At 46.6% G+C, this 17,030-nt stretch overlaps 1 protein-coding gene across 1 annotated transcript in view; it reads right to left on the bottom strand.

Moving 5' to 3' along the window:
- Positions 1–3,136: 3,136 nt before the first annotated feature.
- The window catches only part of LOC145410785 (uncharacterized), a 50,591-nt gene continuing 36,697 nt past the window's right edge, over positions 3,137–17,030 (bottom strand). The window contains exons 3-8 of the mRNA XM_080280893.1: positions 8,106–8,670; positions 7,296–7,913; positions 6,982–7,101; positions 5,845–6,899; positions 3,486–3,742; positions 3,137–3,404 (exon numbers count right to left, since the gene is read on the bottom strand). Of these exons, the coding sequence (XP_080137019.1) occupies positions 3,137–3,404; positions 3,486–3,742; positions 5,845–6,899; positions 6,982–7,101; positions 7,296–7,913; positions 8,106–8,670 (2,883 nt within the window). The remainder of the gene's footprint in view (positions 3,405–3,485; positions 3,743–5,844; positions 6,900–6,981; positions 7,102–7,295; positions 7,914–8,105; positions 8,671–17,030) is intronic.

Genomic DNA, 17,030 nt, shown 5'->3' with positions numbered 1-17,030 from the left:
GGTGAAGGTTTATATCCAAGGGGTGGTTGGGGTTTATTGCTTACGTAATGCCACTCAGGGATGAGTGAGGCTGGTCACTCTCATCTTAAATGTCAGGGCCAACTTGCCTTGCCCCGGGCTCCTACGCTCCTAATGGGGCAACGTAGGACTGGATGATGAATGAATGATAATCTGAAATAAGTGAAGCAAAGTAATGTAGCAGAGTTGTAGTTAGCTTGTATTTATTTTGTGAAGGAGCATTGTGGTGTGGATGTGGGTGTGATAGGAAGCGTTAGGAGGAACTTATTGAGGTGGTTTGGCCATGTGGAGAGCATGGAGGATGAGAGACAGATCAGGAGAGTGTATGTGAGTGAGGTGGACGGGGGTTGAGGGAGGGGGAGGCCAAGGATGAGATGGAGGGAGGAAGTGGAGAGTTATATGAGAGACGGGGGTGTGGGCTGGGAGCAGGACAGTGAAATGGCCGGGGACAGGGCTACATGGAGGCGATTTGTTTGCGGCCACCCCTTACGGGATTAAGGCATCTGGCAATAGATTGATAGATAGATAGATTGTATATTTGTCATTTGCCATTATTCCCACAAAAGAATAAATAGGATGAAATTCTAATGATTCTCTCTCATTTCATTTCTAGTTTCATCATCATCATCATCATCATCATCATCATCATCCGGACCTCCTTTCCCATCCTAGGGCAGGATGAGGAGTAGCAATGTCCTGACATCCCAAATTTGCCCAATCCAAAGGTTCATGCTTCCATTCACTCATCATTCAAGCTCCCGGAATCCTGGCTCTATCGGATACGCCAAAAACATTCTGTAGCTTCACATACACGTATCCGATAAAGTCAGTCTAGTCTACTTATCCATATATAAATTAAAACCAACCTATTGACACCTTCTGAAGTCATACTGGCACAGAATAGCAATGGTGATGATGGTGATTTTGACAGATGTGCAAAGAGTATGGGGCCATCGTGGGTCATGGGGCCATGGTGGGTTATGGGGCCATTGTGGGTAATCCATGGTGGGTCTGGACAGGAAGAAGGTTAAGACCCTCTAAAGTAGACGAAAGAAGGTTCAAGAAGACGAAAATTGTCCCCCAAGTTAAGGTGAGTGAGGTATAGGTATTTTGAAAGCAATGCTTGTGTACGTACGTGTTAAGCTGTCTCTTCTCTCTCTTTCTCTCTCTCTGTATGTGTGTGTGTGTGTGTGTGTGTGTGTGTGTGTGTGTGTGTGTGTGTGTGTGTGTGTGTGTGTGTGTGTGTGTGTGTGTGTGTGTTTGTTTGTTTGTTTTGTGTGTGTGTGTGTGTGTGTGTGTGTGTGTGTGTGTGTGTGTGTGTGTGTGTGTGTGTGTGTGTGTGTGTGTGTGTGTGTGTGTGTGTGTGTGTGTGTGTGTGTGTGTGTGTGTGTGTATGTGTGGTGCGTTTGTCTATCTGTCTGCCTACCTATTTCTCTACCTTTATCTATCAATATACTTATCTGTTTATCGCCGCGGTGACTGGAAAGCTGCCGGCCCATTAACGCCAGGGTTCGAATCCTTGTGCGGGCAGCTGGGGACAGTTGCCTCAGGTGTGCATCCACCCTTAATGAGTTGGCATGAAAAATGAGTACCTATGGGAACACCTAGGGCAGGTAACTGATGATCTTGGTGATGCAGTAACCTTGTATTCCGTACTTCATGTCTCAATAGTTTCATGAAGCAATGAGATATCGAAACAGTTCATCTCTCAACAGTTTAATGAAGCAATGAAGTATCGAAACAGTTCATCTCTCAACAGTTTAATGAAGCAATGAGGTATCGAAACAGTTCATCTCTCAACAGTTTAATGAAGCAATGAAGTATCGAAACAGTTCATCACTCAACAGTTTCATGAAGCAATGAGGTATCGAAACAGTTCACCTCTCAACAGTGTATCAACGGGGCATCAAAACAGTTCATTCATCAACAGTTTAATGAAGCAATGAGGTATCGAAGCAGTTTATTTATGAACAGTTTAATGAAGCAACGAGGTATCGAAACAGTTCATTCAGTCACATATATTGATAGAACGAAAACAATTATGCCAAAGCCAGATAATATTTACACAAATGAGATCCAGTCCAGTTACATGTATATGGTTGAGAGGGAGAGGCTCCAGGCGTCTCCCTTACGACTTTTAAGAGTAAGAGGAAGATTGTAGTGAGAGGAAGATTGTAGTGAGAGGAAGATTGTAGTGAGAGGAAGATTTTGAGAGGATGTCTATGAAAGGAGGATGGCGAGAGATTTAAAAAAAAAAACATCACATTAGGTTTTCTTAATACGTCAAGGGTATTTTTACAGGAAGATACAATGAATCACTGTAACATCGTGAAATTTGTGGAGGAAATAATCAAGAACAATACAGTAAATTATGGCAGTGAGAGGACAATGGCGAGACACAAAAACAGCATCACATTAGGCTACATTTCTAAATACATCAACGATACATTAATGGAGGGATGCAATTAGCCACTGGGTGTATCGCAAAATTCGTGTGGATTATAATTAGCCACATGAGAGTGATAGGAAGATGGCGAGAAAGAAAAAAAAAGAAAAAAAATGGAGCTAGGTCACATTACTTAAAACATGAAGGACATTTTTACGGGAGGAGGCAAAAAATGGCATCATGGAACGTCGTGAAATTCGTGTTTAGTTTGAGTTTTCGTGAATTACTTTCTTGATATTTTTACTATAATATCTACCTTGTTGTCTCCATAATTTATCCGTAGTAATGGAAACTACTCGCGGTACAGATTCAGTCCTTTTTTTTTTTCTGCAGTTATTTACCTGTGTGTGTGTGTGTGTGTGTGTGTGTGTGTGTGTGTGTGTGTGTGTGTGTGTGTGTCTGTTTCTGTCTGTCTGCCTGTCTCTGTCTGGCTGTCTGTCTGTCTGTCTGTCTGTCTGTCTCTCTCTCTCTCTCTCACACACACACACACACACACACACTCTTACACAATTAGGCAGGGTTTGTTAAGTAAGTTTTATCTGGAAACACTGCACTACTACAACCAATTATTCCCCCATCAATATTTGTTGTTCACACGGGCAACACGAGGACTAGAAATGAAAATACAGAGAAAATATTGCTTAGCTTTCTTTACAAATATTAAAGTTAACTCTAATCCTGGCTGACATTACTGCTCATGGCTTCCACACACATCTCATCCTCTTGGTGATATACCTTCTCCATTTTCCCCACGCCTCGCCGTGTGGAAAGACCTGCTTCCCACCCTGGCGAGGCGGGGTCATCTTCAGGAAGTCGGGTCTTGCTTGTGGTCGATGGGTCTGCTGTGGAAGGACCCTGCTTTGAACTTGGAGAGGCAGGGTCTGCTTCGGGCTCTTGCTTGTGGTCGATGGGTCTGCTTTGGAAGGACCCTGCTTCGAACCTGGAGAGGCGGGGTCATTTACATGAAGTCGGGTCTTGCTTGTGGTAGATGGGTTAGCTGTGGAAGGACCTTGTTTCGAACCTGGAGAGGCGGTGTCTGCTACGGGAAGGGGGCTCTTGCTTGTGGTCGGTGGGTCTGCTTTGGAAGGACCTTGTTTCGAACCTGGAGAGGCGGTGTCTGCTACGGGAAGGGGGCTCTTGCTTGTGGTCGATGGGTCTGCTGTAGAAGGACTCTACTTTGAACCTGGAGAGGCAGGGTCTACAACGGGGAGCTCTTGCTTGCGGTCGATAGGTCTGCTGTAGAAGGCCCCTGTTTCGAACCTGGAGAGGCGGGGTCATCTACAGGAAGCCGGGCCTTGCATGTAGTCGATAGGTCTGGTGTGGAAGGACCCTGCTTTGAACTTGGAGAGGCGGGATCTTCTACGGGAAGGTGGCTGCTTGCTTTTGGTCAATGGGTCTGCTCAGCCACACAGACCAGAGTAGAATATCAACCAAAAATATTATGCATTCGTCTTGTTCAACCCCCGTACCTCGCCCAGCCTTTGGGAAACTGATACAACTTCCCAAAATACGATGATCTGAAGGACAGGGCTCTATCTCTCTATCTACTGCCAGACGCCTTAATCCCCTAATGGGTGGCCACAAACAAATAGCCTCCATGTCGCCCTGTCCCCCACCATTTCACTGCCCTGCTCCCAGCTCACACCCCTCTCTCTCATATATCTCTCCACCCCATCCCTTCATCACATCTTTGGTCTACCCCTCCCTCTCCCCCCCTCCACCTCACTCACATACACTCTCCTCGTCAGTCTCTCTCCTTCCATCCTCTCCACATGGCCAGATCACCCAAGGAATTTCGAAAAAAAAAAAAAACATGGATTTTGAAACAGTATTTGAAGATGAAGCATGGCATTACGTAGAGTGAAAGAGAATGAGGTATTGCTATACCGAGTTATGTAGCTAAGAGCACGTATTCTCGTCCGTTAAGGAAGCTCCCTAACACCTTTTCCTATGCTATTTATTTTGCCTCTTATACCTTACTGTCTTAGTCTGTATTACATAAATCCTTCCAATATCACCATGCTCTGCACAAAGCTCCTTAACACTTTTTCATAAGCGATTTATTTTGCTTCTTACACCTTACTGTCCTAGCCTGTATTACATAAATCCTTCCAGTGTCACCATACTCTGCATAAAGCTCCCTAACACTTTTCCCTAAGCGTTTTATTTTGCTTATTACACCTAACTGTCCTATTCTCTGTTACATAAATCCTTTCAGTATAAATATATTTTGCATAAAGCTCTCTAACACATATTCCTAAGAGATTTATTTTGCTTCTAACACCTTACTCTCCTAGTCTGTGTTACATAAATCCTTCCAGTATCGCCATACGCTGCTAAAAGCTCCCTAACACATATTCCTAAGAGATTTATTTTGCTTCTTCCACCTTACTGTCCTAGTCTGTGTTACATAAATCCTTCCAGTATCACTATATTCTGCTCCCTAACACCTATTTCTAAGCTCAACTCAAAGCTTCGTGAATACCGCCCCTGCGTCACTGAGTTACTTATGTCTGAGGAATAACCCATTTAGTGTTGGCTTCATATAAAAAATAAGTTTAAGCTGTATTACTCACACACACACACACACACACACACACACACACACACACACACACACACACACACACACACACACACACACACACACACACACACACACACACACACGGCCTCAGTTGTAAGTAAATGAATGAAGAGTTGTTTTAACACGCACGTATAGATCAAACTTTGACATTGCCCTGAGACCTTGACCTCTGACCCATTGTTCTCAAAAAGAGCATGTTTACTCCTGGGCTGACCCTCAACCCTTCCACCAAGTTTGGTTAAAATCGGATGTTTACTCCTTGGCTGACCCTCAATCCTTCCACCAAGTTTGGCAACGATTGAATGAAAACTATGAGTTATAATTTTGAAAGACAACAGATTTAACACATAATGGGTTAATTAAGAGGGAACCCATTTTCTTTCATAAGACCATCAGTAATTACATCTCTATAATGGCTGTTAATTGCATCCATGTTCTTACCAGCCCCGATAGAGAAGCTGGTATTGTTTCCATTTTGTGTGTGTGTGTGTGTGTGTGTGTGTGTGTGTGTGTGTGTGTTACCACAATAACTTCACAACCGTTCAAGATATCATCACAAAATTTTACAAGGTGTGTAGATGGGATGAAAATCTCGGACGAGTTGGAAATTGGTGAAAGTAGGTCAAGGTTAAGGTCATATTCCGAGCCGCGCTATATATGTGTCGGCTTGCTGGTGTGATTCCCCCCCTCCCCTTGGATGGCCTCTTGTCTTACTTAAAGTTGTCCCTGGATAATCCTCTATAATTTTATCCTTAATCCTACGTGTCACTATTAATACAATTCAGTTCTTTACTTTGTCACCCCATTGGTCGTCGGAAAAGAGGTCGGAGAAGGAAGGGAAGTCAAAGTCGTCTCTGTATATGGAATTTCCCACTGACGGAGCTGCTGTGCTGGCGGTAGGCGCAGACACGCGAGGAGCCCCGTAACCCTGTGATGGGGCAGGTGGGGCACCATAACTGGGTGATGGGGCAGGTGGGGCACCATAATTTTGTGATGGGGCCGGGGCTGACGGGACACCATAGTCCTGAGACGGGGCTGGTGGCGCACCATAACCCTGTGATGGAGCGTGGGCGGGTGGGGCGCCATAATCTTGGGATGGGGCAGACGGGGCACCATAACTCTGTGATGGGGCAGGAGCAGATGGGGTACCATAACTCTGAGATGGTGTAGGTGGTGCACCATAATCTTGTGATGATGAAGGTGGGGCACCATAATCTTGTGATGGTGCAGTTGGGGCACCATAATCCTGGGATGGTGCAGGTGGAGCACCATAATCTTGTGATGGTGCAGGTGGAGCACCATAATCCTGGGATGGTGAAGGTGGAGCACCATAATCTTGTGATGGTGCAGGTGGGGCACCATAATCCTGGGATGGTGCAGAAGGGGCACCATAACTGGGTGATGGGGCCGGGGAGGGTGGGGCACCATAACCTTGAGATGGGGAGGGTGGGGCACCATAATCTTGAGATGGGGCAGGTGGGGCACCATAATTCTGAGATGGAGCGGGGGCAGGAGGGGCTCCATAGCTGGGTGACGGGGCAGGGGCAGGCGGGGCACCATAGTCTTGAGATGGAGCAGGTGGGGAACTGTAACTGGGGGATGGAGCAGGGGCAGACGGGGCACCATAACTCTGTGACGGGGCTGGGGCAGGAGGGGCACCATAATCTTGAGATGGAGCAGGTGGGGCTTCATAACTGGGGGCTGGGGCAGGGGCAGGCGGGGCACCGTACGCATCATCAGGGATAGCGGCTTCATTCTCAAGTGGTAATGGTGGTGAGGGAGGAGGTCTGTAACTCTGTGTTGGTGAGTCCTGTGAAGGGGAGGAGTATGAGGGAGATGGGGCAGGGGCTGAGTATGAGGGAGATGGGGCAGGGGCTGAGTATGAGGGAGATGGGGCAGGAGCTGAGTATGAGGGAGATGGGGTAGGGGCTGAGTATGAGGGAGATGGGGCAGGGGCTGAGTATGAGGGGGATGGGGCAGGGGCTGAGTATGAGGGAGATGGGGCAGGGGCTGAGTATGAGGGAGATGGGGCAGGGGCTGAGTATGAGGGAGATGGGGCAGGGGCTGAGTATGAGGGAGATGGGGCAGGGGCTGAGTATGAGGGAGATGGGGCAGGGGCTGAGTATGAGGGAGATGGGGCAGGGGCTGAATATGAGGGAGATGGGGCAGGAGCTGAGTATGAGGGAGATGGGGCAGGAGCTGAGTATGAGGGAGATGGGGCAGGGGCTGAGTATGAGGGAGATGGGGCAGGGGCTGAGTATGAGGGAGATGGGGCTGGGGCTGAGTATGAGGGAGATGGGGCAGGGGCTGAGTATGAGGGAGATGGGGCAGGGGCTGAGTATGAGGGAGATGGGGCAGGAGCTGAGTATGAGGGAGATGGGGCAGGGGCTGAGTATGAGGGAGATGGGGCAGGGGCTGAGTATGAGGGAGATGGGGTAGGGGCTGAGTATGAGGGAGATGGGGCAGGGGGAGAGTATGAGGGGGCAGGAGCTGGCTTACTAGGAGTCGAATAAGAATTTGTTGACTTTGGGGGGGAATAAGAGGCAAAGGATTGGGCGAAGTCGTCGAAGGAAGGGAACGGAGGAAATACAGGTTCATACGAGGAGTCTCCCTTAGGCGGACCAAACCCAAATCCAGGGCTGGAGGAACCATACCCATCCCCACTACTTGGACCAGGGGCAGACCCATACCCACCGCTACTTGGACCAGGCGCGGACCCATACCCACCGGCATTAGATGAAGCCTTCGGTCCACCACTACTAGATGAAGAGCCATACCCACTCTCGGATGCAGGGCCACCGTACCCACCTGAGCTGTCTTCAACTACGCTGGAGGACTTGGGCGGTCCATACCCATAGCCGTCTGAACTTTGAGCCTTTGGAGGGGGACCATAGCTTGGACTGGGCGCCTTTGGAGGGGGACCATAGCTCGGGCTCGGGGCCTTTGGAGGGGGACCATAGCTTGGACTGGGGGCCTTTGGAGGGGGACCATAGCTTGGACTTGGGGCTTTGGGTGGAGGACCATAGCTTGGACTCGGGGCCTTTGGAGGAGGACCATAGCTTGGACTGGGCGCCTTTGGAGGGGGACCGTAGCTTGGGCTCGGGGCCTTTGGAGGGGGGCCATAGCTTGGACTTGGGGCTTTTGGAGGAGGACCATAGCTTGGACTTGGGGCTTTTGGAGGGGGACCGTAGCTTGGACTCGGGGCCTTCGGAGGGGGACCATAGCTTGGACTCGGGGCCTTTGGAGGGGGACCATAGCTCGGACTCGGGGCCTTTGGAGGGGGACCATAGCTTGGACTCGGGGCCTTTGGAGGGGGACCGTAGCTTGGACTGGGCGCCTTTGGAGGGGGACCATAGCTTGGACTGGGCGCCTTTGGAGGGGGACCGTAGCTTGGACTGGGGGCTTTGGGCGGAGGACCGTAGCTCGGCTTAGGCTTGCGAGGAGGTCCGTAGCTTGGTCTGGGTTTGGGTCTGTGTGGATGTGGACGTCCCCTGGGAGGCCTTGGGGGTCTGTGGGGCTTACGTGGAGGGCGGTATTGTGGTCGTCCCCTCGGTCTGTTTATCGTTTGCTCTGTCAGGTCGATACAGACAGCCATCACCACCAACACGACCACCAGAACCTGAAATGGTGAGATGGATTCAGATAATGAGAGTAGGGGAATGACAAGGAATGACAAAGAATGACAAGGAATGGCAAGGAATCAAGCTGGTTGGGTGAATTTTATATGGAAGAGTGTACAACAAGGACCTGGAACCCATTTTAATCTTTGCAGGAATCACTGACAATGTTTGATAAGCGTAACATGCGCACCTATCACATGGAGCCAGGATTCCAAGGGCTTAAGTGCTAAATGAATGGGTGTGTGGTCCATTTCACTGAACACTCTTGATTAGTTAGCCACTTTATTCTTCCCTTTTTCTGACTTTCTGTGCATAACCCTGCTTCTGGGTGGAAAAGAGAGGCGGGATGACAAAGATGACGAAAACAGCCACTAGTCGCTGTGTATTACTTTTTCTCAGTACCCAGGTAGTGAGGGATCAGAGAGAAGACGTTGTGTAGTGGGTCTGACTAAGGAAAAAAATATATAAACCAGTTGTACAGTTTTTCCTGTGCTTTCAGACAAAACATGGAAACTGCGAACCCATCCTGCAATATGTATGCTGATTTTGCTGATATCTCTGTACTCACTTTCCTTTTGTTTCTAATGATTTTTTAACTTTGGAGGGGCGAGTCTATTGTACATTTTTATTTTGTTAGAAAGAAGGAACCACAGGCCAGGAACCAGTAAGATTGTTCCCTCCAAGGAAAAACAAAAACAAGATAACAGAGAGCCAATTAAAGATCCGTTCATTTCAAGATGCCTGGACACACTGCGTTTGTACTAAAATATCAGCGCCATAGCTGCCTTCCAACGAATAGTCTAGGAGTTAAAGCACGCACGCACGCACGCGAGCACACACACACACACTCACACACACACACACACACACACACACACACACACACACACACACACAGCCTAGCGCAACGGTGAAGGGCGCATGGTTGAAAATGATACTATCCTGCTTCACACGATTGACAAGATGATCTCTACACAGTGCTTCACTTTTAACTCACCTGGCAGCATCTTGTGTGTTACGGGAACGGCTCAGTCTGCTGGTGTGGGTGTGGGTGAGGAAGTGGGAGTAGGATATAGGTAAACGATGAAGAGTAGGCACTGATAACGCTGATCTGAGCCGTACCCTCAACACAAAAGATATCGACCAGTGGGATAGAAGAGAAGTATGAACCGAGTTAGGCTATACACAGGGAGACAGGTGTGTGTGTGTGTGTGTGTGTGTGTGTGTGTGTGTGTGTGTGTGTGTGTGTGTGTGTGTGTGTGTGTGTGTGTGTCTGTCTGTCTGTCTGTCTGTCTGTCTGTCTGTCTGTCTGTCTTTCTGTGTGTGTGTGTGTGTGTGTGTGTGTGTGTGTGTGTGTGTGTGTGTGTGTGTGTGTGTGTGTGTGTGTGTGTGTGTGTGTGTGTGTGTGTGTGTGTGTGTGTCACTTCGTTAGTACCCTGCTCTAATCTCACATTTACTCTCTCTCTCTCTCTCTCTCTCTCTCTCTCTCTCTCTCTCTCATCATATGAACGTGAACCCAGTGGAGTACAGGATGAAGCTGAACTACTGCAAACCACCATCCTCCTTTCGGTGGATAGGGAGATAGGTGAGGGACGTTTGTATAACTGGCAGTGGAGCCACCCGATTTTTATCAATGCCACCACGTGAAGGCGCCCCTCTCCATCATCACTGTCTAATCAACAAAAAGATACAATAAAGCCTTCAAAAATCGCCATACTCTCCAAGAATAACGTGCAAAAGGAGATTACCCAGCCAAAATCAAAACTAAATCGATAAGGAGGAGGTGCTAGGGAGCCTCCTTTCCCAGCGAGAATACGGGCCTTAGAATACGTCCTTAGAACTGACTATTTGCGAATTTTGGCGGACAAGGAAGTACAAAACATCGACTTGGGTAATTGTCGTAGTATCAGCATAACTCGTGTGTAAAATAGATAAATATGGTGTTGTAAACTCTGACATAATAGCAGGTCCTTGCTGAGAAAGGTTATGCTTTGATCTGGTTGTAAATAAGAAAATTAGAAAGCACTCAGTGAGTGCATACCTCCGCCAATGCCACTGCCATTAAAAAGAACCCGGATCCGGATCCATGGAGATATTGTGTGGAATACATAGGATCCGGATCCATCCCAAAATTTAATCAATCGTTCCTTGGCCCATGGCCCACCCTTCCACAAAATTTTATTGAAATTCATTGAGAACTTTTGGAGATATTGTGTGGACAAACAGACAGACAAACATAGGACAACACAGTCATAACCTCCTCGAACTTTACTGGTGGAGGTTATAAGAAGGTAAAAAAGTGGAAGGTCTTCGGTATTGTACTATCCTTATTTACAAGGCAAATGGTGCTGCAGAGGTAGGCCTTCACGTGGTGGCACTGATATGAACGAGTGACTCCGCTGCCTCGTCACGCAAATGTCCCTCCACTATCCTCCCAGTGAAGATTTATTTTGGTACTACGAACATAACCAAGTTCGAGATTCTCACCTTTCCAAAACTCACTGGCCAAGGAAAGATATGCTCTATTGAAAAAGTCTAATTATGTGACTGCTACGTGGTGTGAGATAGTGTGAGAAAGTGAGCGAGTGAGAGTATATGGGGCTCGGAAAGTGAAAGTTAGCTCTCGTCCTCCTACTCAGCTGAATCATGCTCGAAAGTGTGGAAACTGAGTGCTAGCCACGGGAATTACTGAAGACGGGTTTCCTAACAGAGTGTGACGCTTAATGAATGGCTGAGAGAGAGAGAGAGAGAGAGAGAGAGAGAGAGAGAGAGAGAGAGACAACCTGAGAAGTAATGGCGCAAGAGGTTTTTTCCAAACTATGTGGAGTTTAATAAATGTAAGTATGCAGTAGGGTAGTATATATATCAAGAAAGAGGGAGAGGGAGGCCGAGAATGAGATGGAAGGATGGAGAGGAGAGGTATATGAGAGAGGGGTGTGTGAGCTTGGAGCAGGGCTGTGAAATGGCGTGGGAGAGGACGACATGGAGGCGATTTGTTTGTGGACACCCCTTACGGGATTAAGGCGTCTGGCAATAGACAGACAGAAGACCTCTACTGACCATCTTCGGCATCGCAACTTCCCCCCAAAATAATAAGATAGAAAACTGTCTGCCAAACAAAATGAATAGCGAATTAACAATCTTCCACTCCCCATCATTATGTACTTATACTGCCTCCTATTGCCAGCACTGACTCAAAATACATAACATAATCAAGGACATTACTGACATAAGCTAAATCCCAAAATAAATAAAAAAAAACAACTCAGATATAAATGCCACAATCCACTCAAAATAGACCCAAGTAGCTTCTTCAAACCCCCAGCGAAAACAACCCAAATCAACCCTATCTATCTATCTATTGCCAGACGCCTCAATCCCGTTTGGGGTGGCCACAAACAAATCGCCTCCACGTCATCCTGTCCCCCGCCATTTCAATGCCCTGCTCCCAACTCACACCCCCCTCTCTCATATACCTCTCCACCCCATCCCTGCATCTCATCCTCGGCCTTCCCCTCCCTCTTCCCCCTTCCACCTCACTCACATACACTCTCTTCGTCAGTCTTTCACCCTCCATCCTCTCCACATGGCCAAACCACATCATACGTTCGAAAAAGAATCCATTTCTTATCATGGGCTACATAAAAACTGGTCTAAACTTTTTTGCTAGCAATTTTTCTCCTGGTAATGCATCAACGAAACACACACACACACACACACACACACACACACACAGGTAGGAGGAAGGTAAGTAGGTGAAGAGGCAGGTGTGTGGGAGAGACAGGAAGTGGTAATCATGCATCTGGTCCCAGGCTACTGATGATGTAACGGGGTGGTGTGTGTGTGTGTGTGTGTGTGTGTGTGTGTGTGTGTGTGTGTGTGTGTGTGTGTGTGTGTGTGTGTGTGTGTGTGTGTGTGTGTGTGTGTGTGTGTGTGTGTGTGTGTGTGTGTGTGTGTGTGTGTGTGTGTGTGTGTGTGTGTGTGTGTGTGTGTGTGTGTGTGTGTGTGTGTGTGTGTGTGTGTGTGAAAGAGAGAGAAAGAGAGAGAGAAAAACATATACATACCATCCGTTGACAGATTGATAGGTAGATAGATAGACAGATAGACAGATAGATAGATAGATAGACAGATAGATTGACAGAAAGATAGACAGACAGACGGACAGACAGAATATGCTATACTCCTTTCACCTTAACTTGGCCCAGATTTTCGTCCTTTTGCAGCTTATTTCACGTAGCTCAGTGGCAGAAAAAGACAATGCTACGGCTCTGCATCCTTTCCATAGCACTTCTTCGTGACTAGCATCGTAATTTAAGACAATGCTATGGCTCTACATCCTTTCCATAGCACTTCTTCGTGACTAGCATCGTACTCAGCATTCAAGATGGAGAGATGGCAATTTTAGGCCAAGTTAGAGTGAAATTAATCATGTCAAGCACGAGTCTCTCTCTCTCTCTCTCTCTCTCTCTCTCTCTCTCTCTCTCCCCTGAATACAGAGTTAGAACAATTGATTAACACAACAATATGATGCTAGTCACGAAGAAGTGCTATGGAAAGGATGTAGAGCCGTAGTACTGTCTTTTCTGCCACTGAGCTACGTGAAATAAGCTGCAAAAGGACGAAAATCTGGGCCAAGTTAAGCTGAAAGGAGTACAGAACACGATGCTAGTCACGAAGAAGTGCAAAGGAAAAAGCGATGAGATCTTTTCGCATGAGGGAACTGAACCAGTCTATCTATCTATTTATCTATCTATCTAGCTGACACTCTTCTAGTTAGTCTCTCATTATTCAGCCTCTCCACGGCATCCCTCCATCTCTTCCTTGGTCTCCCTCTTCTCATCTCCCCCTCCACCTCACTCACATACTCTCTCCTTGTCAGTCTCTCATCCTCCATCTTCTCTATGGTATCCCTCCATCTCACCCTTGCTCTCCCCTTTCACCTCACCCACATACACTCTCCTAGTCAGTCTCTCATGTAAATCTCATCACAAAGGGTTAATTAATGTCCTCGCATCTCTCCACACAACTTGAATATTAAATCATACGTCTCCTTGGTTACTACTGTCTGGTTTCTTCATCTGAGGGGCCTGGGTCAATCTCACATAGTCTATAGTGTTGGTCAGTCCTTTCCCTGAGTCTTCCACACGCGTCAAAATTCAATTAAGTTCGGCCATAAAGGAATTAAGTTGTTTATGGCTTTTGGCTTACTTTCATTTCGCGTACACTGTAATTATCGCACTTACAGACTAACATACACACGCGCGTACACAGTAATTATCGCACTTACACAGACAAACGTACACACGCGCGTACACAGTCATTACCTGGCTCTCTCTCATCTATCTATTTACCTGTGACACACACACACACACACACACACACACACACACACACAAGCAGATATACATGCATACACACACACACATATATACATAAATACAAACATACATATAAACATACATGCCTAGGTTTCTCTCTCTCTCTCTCTCTCTCTCTCTCTCTCTCTCTCTCTCTCCCTACCTTTCCACCTACTTACCTTCCCACCTACCTACCTACTTACTTGCCTATCTATCTATTTATCTATCTCAGACAAAAATAAATAATAGCCCAAAGAAGCAGATAAGAGATAATGCTCAAAACGCTCATGTGTGTGTGTGTGTGTGTGTGTGTGTGTGTGTGTGTGTGTGTGTGTGTGTGTGTGTGTGTGTGTGTGTGTGTGTGTGTGTGTGTGTGAAAGTTATGACTGTTTTGTTGTTTTTTTCACTTGCTACGGACCATCTCCCTGTAGGCTTGAGTGCGTGAGAGAGAGAGAGAGAGAGAGAGAGAGAGAGAGAGTAGACATAAAGAGGCAAAGAAACAGAGATAATGTGTGTGTGTGTGTGTGTGTGTGTGTGTGTGTGTGTGTGTGTGTGTGTGTGTGTGTGTGTGTGTGTGTGTGTGTGTGTGTGTGTGTGTGTGTGTGTGTGTGAGAGAGAGAGAGAGAGGGGAGGAAGCCTGCAACACATTCAGTCCCTCTTATACCCAATCTTGCAATGTATAAATGTTGCAAGCAGTGTAAAGACCCCACAGATCAATGAACACAAACACTGCAATTGACTTTCACATAAACACTACCTTCCTTGTGCAACATCAGTGTCCGTTGCACCTTTCTGTTATTGATTTATTCTGTGCATTGCGTTTTGATTTTGGGTATGGTTTTCCTGCTCTTTCTTCAGTCTGTCTACCTGTCTGTCTGTCGGTCTATCTATCTATCTGTCTATCTATCTATATATCCGTCTGTCTATTCGTCTATCTATCTGTCTGCCTGTCTGATAATCACTTCAGTATCTATACCGATCTACTGACAGACAGACAGACAGACAGATATATAGATAGACAGACAGAAAGATAGATAGATAGATAGATAGCACGAATATACAGTATATGTGAGCGAATTTGAAGGTGGGAGGAGGCGAGGCAGACCAAGAAAGACAGATTGATAGATAAATAGATAGTTAGATAGATAGACAGATGCAGTAAATGATAAAGTGAGAAAGAAGAGGTATGCACGCTAGGCATGGGAACTCACGTAATGCGACTCAGGGAAGAGCGAGGTTGGTCACCCTCTTTTTAAATGTCGAGACTGCATGGTAAAAAACAAAGAATGAAAGGATTCGATGGATGTATGGATGGATGGATGGATGGAAGGGCGGATGGATGGAAGCATGGATGGATGGAAGGGCGGATGGATGGATTCATGGATGGATGGATGGATGGAAGGGCGGATGGATGGATAGATGGATAGATAGATGGACAGATGGGTTAATACACGGATGAATGGATGGATGGATGAATGAACGAATGGATGGACGGATGGATGTATAGATAGAATGACGTATATCTGAGTTCGAAAGTTTGCAAGGGAAAGCGTGGACATACTGTACAGATGATGATATATAATCATCATCAGCCGTTTGAGTGTCCACTGCAGGACCGGCCTATCCTGACAGAAGTAGGGATGATACAGCCAATGTATCTCTACCAAGTGGCTTAGGCTGTCTGGTAGAGATTGTATGTAGGGTGAGAAGTGCTTGTAAGTGTAATTGTAGTGTTGGAGTGGCTTTGGATGTTGTGTTGTCTATGAACCAAGTGTAATCGGCCCTTGCAAGCCGACTGGGTGCAAGCATACTTTATAGTATGCGACACTGGTTCAACCACAGCCAAAGCAGTATGTGGCCGGAAGAACGCTCCCAGAGCTTATTACCCTGGCGGGGCGCGAACCCTCGTTCTTCTATGTACGAGAACGCACACTTTACCACTGTACCACAGAGGCTCCATATATATATATATATATATATATATATATATATATATATATATATATATATATATATATATATATATATATATATATATATATATATATATACTGCAGTAGGCCAGCTGGCTCATGCTAGGCAGCTCCTAGAAGAGTGACTAAACTACTACAATGAGTCAAGGATAGTAAAGAAGGCTTTCCCCACCGAACCCTCCAGCCTAAGCCGGCATGAAAAAATGAGAAGGAACACCAAGCAGTATAGAAAAACAGGCGTGGATATTTTATAGGAATGTGTGAAAGGAACAAGTCAAGAGTGAGAGCAGTGGAAATGAGTTACTTGAGAGGAGCATGTGGAGTGACGTGGAGGGACAGGTTGACGAATGAAGAAGTGAAGGAACGTTGTGGGGTAGATGTGGATGTGGTTGAAAAGATTAGGAGAAATACACTGAGGTGGTTTGGACATGTGGAGAGAATGGAGAATGAAAGACTGACTAAGAGGGTGTATGTAGGTGAGGTGGAGGGAGGGAGAGGGAGGGGTAGACCGAGGATGAGGTGGAGGGATGGAGTTGAGAGGTATATGAGGGAGGGGGGGGTGAGTTGGGGGGAGGGGAGTCAAATGGTGGGTGACAGAGTGACTTGGAGGCGTTTTGTCTGCGGCCACCCTTTGCGGGATTAGGGCGTCGGGCTATAGATAGATAGATAGATAGATAGTGAAAGGAAAAGAGAAACAGAGTGTAACCTGGAAAAAAAAAAAAGAATTTGCTAGTGCTGGCTATTAAGAGATTTTTCATAACCACCCCTTACTTGTCATATGCTTATCTAGCCTATGCTTGAAACTCTCAGTGGAAAGGGCAGCAACTACATCACTAGGTAACTTATTCCATTCGTCCACCACTCTACTGCCAAACCAGTTTCTACCTATTTCCTTACTGAAACGGAATTTATTTAGTTTGAAACCATTACTTCTAGTTCTATTCTGTATGCTCACTATAAGTACAGTATCTTGCTAATATCTCCCTTAGTTATTCCCTTCATTCACCTAAACACCTTAGTTAAGTCTCC

This window comes from Coenobita brevimanus, chromosome 11 (assembly GCF_032717465.1).
Source record: "Coenobita brevimanus isolate Jiangsu-jjx chromosome 11, ASM3271746v2, whole genome shotgun sequence".
Classification (NCBI taxonomy): domain Eukaryota; kingdom Metazoa; phylum Arthropoda; class Malacostraca; order Decapoda; family Coenobitidae; genus Coenobita; species Coenobita brevimanus.
Note: the sequence above shows the minus strand (reverse complement) of the source record. Positions and strands in the feature narration are given on the sequence as shown.